The sequence below is a fragment of the Eucyclogobius newberryi genome, unplaced genomic scaffold (assembly GCF_026437365.1).
Source record: "Eucyclogobius newberryi isolate DKJ021-1_F unplaced genomic scaffold, fEucNew1.0.hap1 SCAF_8, whole genome shotgun sequence".
NCBI classification, from domain to species: domain Eukaryota; kingdom Metazoa; phylum Chordata; class Actinopteri; order Gobiiformes; family Gobiidae; genus Eucyclogobius; species Eucyclogobius newberryi.
Window position 1 is genome coordinate 23,012,597 of NW_027316500.1, and position 11,137 is coordinate 23,023,733.

The 11,137-nt window shown below is 41.8% G+C and overlaps 1 protein-coding gene across 1 annotated transcript in view; it reads right to left on the minus strand.

Moving 5' to 3' along the window:
• Positions 1-8,307, minus strand: part of sorcs3b (sortilin related VPS10 domain containing receptor 3b) — a 125,358-nt gene extending 117,051 nt beyond the window's left edge. Inside the window, exon 1 of the mRNA XM_072436846.1 lies at positions 7,551-8,307. Within this exon, the coding sequence (XP_072292947.1) occupies positions 7,551-8,150 (600 nt within the window). The 5' untranslated portion in view covers positions 8,151-8,307. The remainder of the gene's footprint in view (positions 1-7,550) is intronic.
• Positions 8,308-11,137: the final 2,830 nt, after the last annotated feature.

The following is an 11,137-nucleotide window of genomic DNA, read 5'->3' on the forward strand; positions in this document are numbered from 1 at the left end:
ACTCCAATAGGACATGATAAAGTGTAAGCTGAGGTGGTCATGGTAACTGTACTGTAATTCTTTGATTGTCTTTAGTGTGGTGAATGGTCTTTGTCCATATCAGTTGCAGCACGGCCTGAAAGTGGAAGAAAGTTAAATTAGTAATGTACATGCAATAATTATTCTGAAACATTTTCAGGTGTAAAAAATGTATTTAATTGATGTACATCTATAAACAATAAAACATAATTACCCACTAAATAAACAGAACCATCATAAGTATGGCAGAGTAATGAGGAAATAAAAAATACAAAGCACAACTGGTTTTACAGCTGCAGAGCTCAAGAAACAAGCCACACAAAAGTTTCACCTAGAAACTTGCATGTCGTTTGTTTGCTGTTGTATGAATGGATTTAAGTTAGAATAGCATAGAAGTAAATCATATTGATGAGAAAAATAAAATGTTTGTTTTAAAGCCAAATTAATCATTACATTTCCAATATTTGGTCTTCACTTTAGGCAATTCATACATTTTTAAAAGTAAACATTATGCCAAATCAACTAGAGAACATAATGCAATAAAATATAAATGGTAAACTACATCACAGGACTGTTCTTTCCCTGTCATTACTACCTGCATAGGGTACTTGTACTTTCAGAAAACAATACAGTAATGGTAACCTGCTCTATGAGCTATTCTCGCCGCCAGACGCATTGACACAGACAGAAGCTCTGTCGTATCTCGAGGCTCCTGTCGCCACACCGCACCCCGTGAGGCAGGTCAGCCCCATGGTCGGCCCCTGAGGGCCACCACACCGCACCCCGTGAGGCAGGTCAGCCCCATGGTCGGCCCCTGAGGGCCACCACACCGCACCCCGTGAGGCAGGTCAGCCCCATGGTCGGCCCCTGAGGGCCACCACACCACACCCCGTGAGGCAGGTCAGCCCCATGGTCGGCCCCTGAGGGCCACCACACCGCACCCCGTGAGGCAGGTCAGCCCCATGGTCGGCCCCTGAGGGCGGGCGCACAACCCCGAGTTTACTCCCCGTGTCCACATAACACACATAGATTGGTCCACTCTGTGCCTATTCAACCCATATTTTATCCCAAGTACAGATTATGATTATCTGATGTTGTACAAATACATTTTTCTAGCAGTTAAGCTAAATGCTTGCACATGTTAGCTGCTGCAGCTAACAGACGCTAGCTAACAAGACAATCAAGGTTACCAATAAAAACTTGCGTTTACAAAATATTTTAGCCGAATGATTGTGTGGGATTTCTATTCACTTCTCAATAATACAAATATCATGATGACTCACCGTAAGTTGTGTCACTGCTGTTCTCCTGGAGACAAGTGTTGTAGATGTGGCTCTTCTGTGTCCGAGTTAGACTGAGGCACAGGCAGCGTGGCACTGCCAAGAGGCTCGTGAGACTAAGATTTCCCGCTCTTTTTGCACCTGGTCGGTCATCAGGTCGATGTACATTGAAACAACGTTGAATCAATGTTGGCATTTTAACCCTAAAATATAAGGTTAAAACAACGTTAAATTAATAACCTTTTTTCAACCATTGGTATTTCAACTGTGATTCAACATTGAATCACAGTTGACTTTTCAAAGTCAACCAAAAATAACCAATCTGACCATAAATCAACGTTGAATCAACGTCTTTTGCTATCTGGATAGGGTTTTTGGCCCCATCCCGCAATGACTGGACATGGTGAAGATGTAAAGGTTTTCCATATGATGCAACAGCTAAAACTAACAACATCAGTAGAAAATGCAGTACAGACTTTACTTATCATTATAATTTAGTCCTAGATTTAAAACAGAACGAGCTCTGCAATATTTTCTAAATCAAAGAGGCGATTTCTCTGCACTACAAAACAGAACGTAGTGAGCCGTGAAAAGATATTGAATGTGTGTTTTATCTTATCTGGACGTGTAACAAAATCAATTTTAATTTAACTCCTCGTTATTATTTTTAATTATTATCTTGAGCAACTCATTGAACCGGTTAAACAAACAGAGGAGTTTTTCGGAGGAGGATATCTACTCTGTTTTTGGAGTTTTCTCTCTTTTTTAACAAACTTAGTGCATGAATATTCATTTCAAGTGTATTTAACGCTGTTCCTCACCAGGCAACAAAAGAACACATTGATCTTAAAAACCTGTAGCTGTCTGAACTAAAGAATATCCAATCATTCAAAAAGTTTTCCACATAAACAAATATGTTTAAGGTATCACAATGTCTTTGAAAGTGTTTCTTGCCTTAAAGTTGCATCTGAATGTTTTCCCGCTTCTCCAAACTAGAAGAAGTTGGATTAAAAAAAGTCAGCACATCGCGCTTCAAGCCATTTGCACTGTAAATTGCACTCTCTCTCCTCCTTCTTTCTGCTCCATATCTATTTTTTCTCAATTTTACAGAAACAAGGCCCTGAGAGAGAACATACAACATATTTTACTTAGTCTGAAAAATGTATTGGTCCAAATCAAATCTGTCCATTTTCATATCTAGTCCAAATGTTAGATTTTCCATTTCTCTCATTATAATAGATTATTAAGGGAATCATTTATAATAATTTATAATGACTCTTTTACAATTTGTACTGCTGATTTTTGTACTGTCCGGCTGTAAATTGTGTGTATATATTCAGTCAAAGTGTCAAGTCTATTTTCATTTCATTCAGTAAAGCCTTATTTTTACATGATAAACCTTTGTCTGATTCTGATTCACTGCAGCAAAAAGTACCGTATGCGCCAAAAGTATCACTTTATTGTGTCCATGGCAGGAGTTTTGAGACCCAAACACATGATAATGATGGGCCCCCACAGTTCCTCCAGTGAATGATGTTCACTTTGATGAACATGGTGTTATAAAATACCGTGATCATTATTTTCCTACAGAATTATTTGTAGTTTTTGTCCTTCATTACGACGTATATACTGTATATATTTTCTGTTAAGCAGCAGAACTCCCCAGCCCCTCCCTAGTCACACTGTTGACATCTTTACCAGCTCAGGTCGTTGCTAGGGATGTAACAATTAACAAAATATTTGAATATCGTATGGTCAAAGGTCCTACAATAATATCACAGACAATTTGTATTTATTTTTTATTTTTATATCTTAATTCTTTGGAATATGACAGTAATGATTGTCGAGGTATATTAAGAGAAAAAAGTAAAAGGTTTTCGCATCAAATATTGTACCCTAAAATAAATATTGCGATAATACGGTGCTGCAAGATAAAAAAAATTGCTAAATCCCTAGTCATTGCCTCTCACTCCAAACCTTTCTTGGCGATTATTAGCCAGCATTTCTCTGATTGCACGCCACATTACGAAAGCCCAAGCGAAGTATACGTGACTGTAAAATGATTTCCTAACCTTCTAACAGCAATTATCCATATTCCATTGTAGAAACCGCCGCGATACATCACTTAGCTTGTGTGGAAGAAGTGGTTGCCGTCTAATTGGAAAAGCCTGACTGTAGCGTGATTATGTGAACATATTGGCAGAGGTTGAACTCCCACGACGCCCCATCAGCAAAGTCTGCCATTAACTGCTGTCCTAGTTCCGTCCGCCGGGGACTTAAGAAATTGGTCGATCACAACCTTAAAAAACAAATAATCATTCGATGCCAATATGTGGTCGCCTCCAAACAGTCAGCTGGCCCGCTCACTAAGTCTCCTCTGCCTGCAGGGGGGAGCGGGGGGTAGCGGGGGGTAGCGGGGAGGGGCCCGTGCATCCCCAGTGGGACACGTCTGCTTTTTTTACACGGATCAGTCCGGAATTTAAATCGTGGCAAAGACTCCAGGCTGAGAAGGCAGACGCACATATTGATTAGAAACCCGTAGAGTAAAAAGTGTTAATGTCTCACTTGTGTTCAATATTCAAGTTCTTTCCACAAATATAAAATACAAATTGTTCTTTTTTTTTTTCATTGCATTTTATTCTTTTCCTGATTTAGTCCATGTGTCGCTAAATCTGCCTTTGTGTAATAAACATGTAGTTACTTTACACGTAACACAATAATTTAAATGTATTTTTCTTGCTTGCTTCTCTGGTCGTTACCACCTTGGCATCATGGGTTCGCTTTCTCACCGCAACCATTTGCTGAATGTCTCTCCGCTCTCTCTCTCTCCCTATTTCCCGTAACCGCTGCCCTGTCAAATAAAAGCCTTTAGGCCTGGAATTCTTTAAAAAATGAAGAAAGAAAAGAAAAATACATTGGCTTTTTAATGTCCCTTTGTATGACTCTGTATGCATTTAATCAGATGCGTTCTATTTCTATTTTATGTCATTTTTACTCTAATTAGTAAGTTAATTCACCTCTTCGTGCCAGAAGGTGAAGTATCTCCAATCACACAATGACTTCTTGTGGCAGAAATTAATTCATTGAACTAAGCTGATAAAGAAAACAGAGCATGAACCTTTTCTAAAATTGCTTCTTATTTTTTATAAGCTCTGAAAATGTGACAGGATGTGACTTAAGATGCATTCAAATGGTCCTAGTTTTAGCCCAGTTCAAGTCCAAACTGCTTTGCTCCTGTTTAGCACTGGTTTAGTTCAGATTTAGCCCAGGTTTAGTTCTGAGTTCAATCCAGTCAAAGGCCAGCCTCACTTTGCATCTCAATCACTTTTCAGACATCTCTTTTTTTCATTTAAGCTTATAGCACGTCCCCCTCTCTCCAACTCCACCGCAGCAGCAGAACCACCAGCCTCCACTTTCCATCTCTTCCTTCACATCCACCTGTGTTTGTGGCCTCTTCGCTTTTTTTAATAACCTTACCATCTTTCCAAAAATGTCCGCCCTACACGACACAGGACCTCAACTTCACCCCTTTATCCACGTTCACAGACAAACAGGACGATAATGCTCCCAAATCAATAGAACATGTGGTTAAGAAGGCGGGTTTTAAAGGGCTTTCATGCATGTTTTATTCCCATGGTTGAGTTCAATCATTGTTATCTCTCGTATAAAGTCCGACTGCACAACGCTACGACTCGACGCGCTTTGATGTTCCAGACAACCGCCTAAATCAAATAATAGCGGGAGCCCCATTTACAGAGGCATTGCACCTTTTACATTGCATAATTCTTTCATCAAATCTGAACTGCAACTGCTATTTCACCATCACCTTTCTTTATCTCGCGTGCTCCGCTCCCCACGAGACGTTACATCTTGGTCACATCAAAGGCGAAAGTGAATATTTGACAAAACCAGCTCAGACCTGAGGAATGAAGTAATTTCCCTTCAAATGTCCTTTTAGGATTGGATTTATTATCACTCATTTACATCTAATGTGGCTCTGGATCCTAAAATGTCATCAATTTCGGCGGGGCAGTGTGGGACCTGTGCGTTTGGGGACATAGCTCAGGAGGAGACTGCGTAAATCTTTGGTGTGGTGAGTGGCAGGCGGCGGTGACAAGTCTATCAGCGCTGATGCAGTGAGGAGGGTCCGCTTCACAAAGGGCCCGCACAGGAAAAGATATAGTATCGGTACTTATATTATATGACATGTTAACGTGTGATTCTGAAATAGGCAAAGTCATGGGAATGTGGACGTACTCTGTCACCACAAAATTAACGTTATTTTCAAGACAAGAGCACAAGAACAGCTCTTATGGGGTAAGAAATAAATGATGTGGGAACTATTTGTATAAAGGAGGCACAAAAACCTGCATTAAATATATATTTATGTACAAATAATGAATTATATAAAAGGACAGTTTTGAGTCTAGTTAAAAAAAACTGAAGCTTTTTTTATATTTGTTCTCTATATTGTAACTACATACAATAACATACAGGGTTTTCTTCAAATAGAGTCCCTAGTGTTTTATTGCTCATTGTGGACAACATTGTTTTTCCTTTGAGGGAAAAAACAGCAAAGACAAACGGCTATAAGTCCCAGAGTCTGATTTAGGAAGTCCCACATTAAGAGCCAGATTTGGCCCCTGGGCCTGGACCCGAGCTTGGCAGGTCAATTGAACTTGTATATAGTCTTGTTTTTATTTCCATAATGAATCTTGTAAGAAACAAGAGTGTGAATAAAGGAGATTCTCTGCAGGCTGTACTACTTCAGAGATGTGTGCGAGATAGAGCTTTGCATGCTGCATATGTTAAGGAAGAGATAGCATCGCCACTTTGTCTTTTGGATGATAAAACTGTGTGTAATCTCATTGTGGGTGTGGATACACTCTTGTGCCTAAATACACAACTCATTAATGCTGGCTGTGAAGTCAAAAGCCTTTGTGTTATTTGGACACACGCACGCGCGCACACATGCACGCGCGCACATACACACACGCGAACACACACGCGCGCACACACACACACACACACACACACATACACACACGCGCGCATACACACATACACACACACACGCGCATACACACACACGCGCATACACACACACACACACATACACACACGCGCGCATACACACACACACACACACGCGCATACACACACACACACACGTGCACATACACACACACACACATACACACACACACACACATACACACACGCGCGCATACACACACACACACACACACGCGCATACACACACACACACGTGCACATACACACACACACACATACACACACACACACATACACACACACACACACACATGTGCACATACACACACACACACACATACACACACACACACACACACATACACACACACACGCGCATACACACACACACACACACACACACACGCACGCATACACACACACATACACACACGTGCGCATACACACACAAACAAACACACACACACACACACACATACACACACACACACACACACACACATACACACACACACACACGCGCATACACACACACATACACACATGTGCGCATACACACATACACGCGCGCGCGCGCACATACACTTCAAGTGGAAGTCAAATGTTAATGACAAACGCGCGGTTCTTCTGCCAAACTACTTCACAGCGCATCATCAGCATCACATTAAGGGCCAGATTGGACACTGCACCTGCTTCAAAGGCTTCCGCTGATTATTGCATTTATAATGGATGCGCTGTGATGGCGGGTAAACGCGCGCGCTCCCACTGCACTGTGTATCCAGAACTTGTAAAGTTGGAGTGACACGCAGTTAGTTGAATGAATTATTCTCGGGGTTTGATGTCCCGGGGTGTGAGCACAGGCGCGTACTGCGCACTGAGCCACTTCCTCCACCAGCACATGACAAAGGACGTGCACCATGCACAATGACACCAGCACGAGATAGAGCTGTGTGTGGTTCTGCAGTTTGTGTCTGTGAAATCATCTTGTGTCTGTGAAATCATCTTGTGTCTTTGAAATCATCTTGTGTCTGTGAAATCATCTTGTGTCTGTGAAATCATCTTGTGTCTGTGAAATCATCTTGTGCGTAAAGTAAACAACATAAAATCATAAGAAAAAACAACTAAGTGTTATAACGGAGTGAATAATGAGTGAATAATGAGTGAATAATGAGTGAGTTATGAGTGAGTTATGTAGTAATGCTTAGTGTAAAGTTCACATGGCAGTGCAGGACTCACGCTGCTGTTGTGTCCGGACCAGTGCACCATCGCCTGATTGTGCGCGGAGTCTCCCGCCAGAGCGAAGGTGGACGTATCCAAGAGCGGCTCATTCTGCCGCGTGCTGGCCCCTCGCGCTTCCTCCCCGGTGCGTCTCTGTTCCGGTCTGGGGTTAAATCCCCCCTGTACCGCGTCCAAAAACCTCTCCCCGGACTCTGCGCTTATACTCCTCTCCAGCGCGTCCGCGCGCGATGGCCCCACGCTGCGCGTCTTCCTCGGCTTCTCCTCCAGAGCTTGTGACTGAACTTCAATAGACGTGTCATCGTACTTTCTCCTGTTTATTCCCACATCCTCTACTGTTAATTCTGCGGGTCCACTTAGTTCGCTGCTCCCCATCCACTCTGCACTGTTTCCCGCGCTGTCAAACCCTGTTCCAGACGCGCTGAAAACTTTGGCGTCTCTCCAAAGAGCCACGAGCACACCTGCCTCCCTTTGTCTCACATCGTGGAGGTAAAATCTGTTCGCAGAAGCTGAAGTTATTTCCGCTTTAACAAAAATAAACTCAAAAGGATTGAGCAGAGCCAGAAGAGCCAAAGTCCACAGCCTCCACAGTCCCGGCATGGTGCGCGCTCCGCGGCTGACACTTGTGAAGAAGGAGTCTGGAAGCGGCGCGGGTGCTTTAGAGTGAAATATTCAGGGTGTCATCTGCCCCATGTTTACGAGCAGAAGGCGCTCCCACTCGCGTCTAGGACTGAGTCAAAGTGAGTCTTCTGTGGGGAGGCGCTGTGCATGAGGCAGGCGCGCGGAGGAGAGAGTGACTGCAGGTGGAGCGCCCCGCGCGCGTCTCTTTGGACAATAACAACAGCTGCGCCGCGCGTAAACCCGTTTGGGACAGCCTTGATTTCTTAGCTCGTTATTTTTTTATTTTTTTTTAACCGTATAAACAAAAGTTTTTACGCATAACAATTTGTTCTTGGATGTTTTATTTCTTTGCAGTGTTGTGCCATTTTCAGGATTTCATGATTTCTGATTTCCATGTGTCCATCAGCTGTCAGTCGTGCGCCTGTGAGACAGGGAACACTTCAATCGCGCGCTCTGCTTCTAATCAACTGTTATTTTCATGCGTAAAGTCAGTGGCGCGGAAGAGAGAGTGCCATCCCCACGGTGACACTGCGCGACTTTTCTTTTAATTATGCCACGACGCGCTCTGCCCCGCGGCCCTCTCGGCACCGCACAGGAAACAAAGAAGTCTGTGAAGTCACTTATCTTAATGACTCCTTGTGCCAACAACTCTTCAGCAACTCGGGTTTAATCTTTCCCATTTCTGATTGTACGTTTATTTTTTTTACAACTTTTGAAAAATGGGTCTTTCTTCCAATCAATATGCCATTTGAAAGGTATTACTTTCAATTAGCCCAGTCAAATGAATCCCGAAAAAAGGCAATTGGCATTTCCTGCTGACAGGGCTCTCCGTCTGTCTGCAGAAATCCGCAGTCTTATAATGTCAGTCGTTTCTGGGCACAGAGGGACTTATCAGGGAATCTATGATGGCTGCTTTAACTATGGCACGGCATGGGTGGGCAGGGGTTGAGGGAAAAGCGTTACACAAGCTCAATGACTCAAACCGCCTCATGAAAATAGCTTATGGTCTTGCTTTTTTCTACAATAGACACACAATGATTAAACAACATAACCGGAAGTGGGGGATGTTGGGAATAATACATCTCTTATCATACTTTTTAGTTGAGAATGAAACTGTGTGCAGTATTTTGATAGTAATTCTAGAGGTAGTAGTGATTCTGGGGCCCACATAGAGGAGAAAGGTAGGGGCCCCCATGTGATTTATGACAAAAGAAGAGCACAGTAGCAAGTGGTTTGGAAAGTTGACTTATAGATGTCCGGTTTAGCTGTTCTTCACTGTCTTTTAGTTTGCTGACAATTATATGAAGGAAATCTGGACGTTGCGTTCATTTCTAATCCGGCCATCAAATTGGATTCATGTGATATTTGTGCGTTCACCGACTCTTGAGAATCCTTGAATGATGTTGGCGATCAGGCCTGAACGTCCAATCACGGGGCATCACTGTGGCGGGAGTCAAAGGTGAAGCGCCCAAACAAACCAAAGGAAACATGGTGGTCCCGAAGGACATACTTCAGCCTATTTCAGAATAAATACTGACTATTTTGGTTGTTTTTGCATATGCATTTTTGGATGCATTCTGTGCTTTTCTCTCAACTGGATTTAATAAAAGTAAATTTCTCGCCGATTTGACCAAAAAGCTTCAAATGTTCGTCATTCCACTTTTTCCTGATCGTTTCAGCGAGAGCTTTTCCAGATTGATAAATGTGTAGAATTCAGAGACTACTCATATCACTCTGGCATTCGTTTAGTTTTTTACCTCTTGAAAGTTTTTTAACACAAAAGTATTTAGACAAAGTCAGGGATTCAAATGCATTTTGATATACTCCTATAAACGATAATGAATAAGCATTTTCAGAAATAACACAAACTGAAAAGAAATAGTCTTTGTTGCATTTATTCAGCTCACTCATTGTTCTGTAATGCCTGGGTGAAGGTTAATCTACATGCCATTGTTCATCATTATTGACTCTCTTTCCTTAAGTAGTGTTTGCTGTAGGTGTCTCTGGCATGTGGCCGTTTATTGCACTGTATTGCTGTCATTCTGCCAAGCTAATTAGCTCAAATGGAGCAGGGATCCACAACAGTGTAAACATCTGTGGACCTCTGACTGAAATAAATCAAATGCACGTTACATTGAGATGGAAGTGACTACTGTCATGGACAAACACGTTTACCCCCATTATCACCAATACTCTTCTGGTCGAGATGTATGTTCTGAAGGTCACAATATTGATACTGAAGCTAAATACATATTCCACTGAATAAACACTAGTATTATCTAAACAATCTTACATAAACAGACTTATTGGTTATTAATAACTGCAGAACTGAGAATTTCTTGTGACAAGGAACAAGCAGCAGATTGTCAGTTACATGTTTCTTTTATTTTTGAAAAGCGACAATGTTGCATTTGATAATTTTACATGTGTCATTCAAAGTTTCAATTTGTTTAGTAGTACAATTAAGTACAGGCAGGTAGGCGGAGATAGGGGGTAGGTGAAAGCAGGTTCACTCTACCTCACTTCACTGTATGAGAAGGGTGAAGTAAAGTTCTGCACGTACACATGTGAGTACTAGCCATGTGAAAGAGTTTAATACCTATTTCCTCCTTTTACAGTTTAAAAGTGGATACTACAGTTTTAAGAATTGAAAGATTGGCAAATGCAACAGAAATCGACAGATTAAGTGACACGTGTCATCAAGTGTTTTTGATTTGATTTTACTTGTAAACTACTTGTAAATACAAGTCAAAAATCATGTCCAATATTGGATTATCTGATTATTCTAGTTATCAGTTTTTTCCTGGCCGTGTAAATGTTCCCAGTGTAACAGGCCCAATGGTTATTTTCAATACTGTGTTACTGTGTGGTATTTTTCTATTTCAGACTGGACAATGAAGACAACCCACAAATGCACTTGAATACCCTGATAACATGTGTATATTATTATAAAGTGAACAATAAAT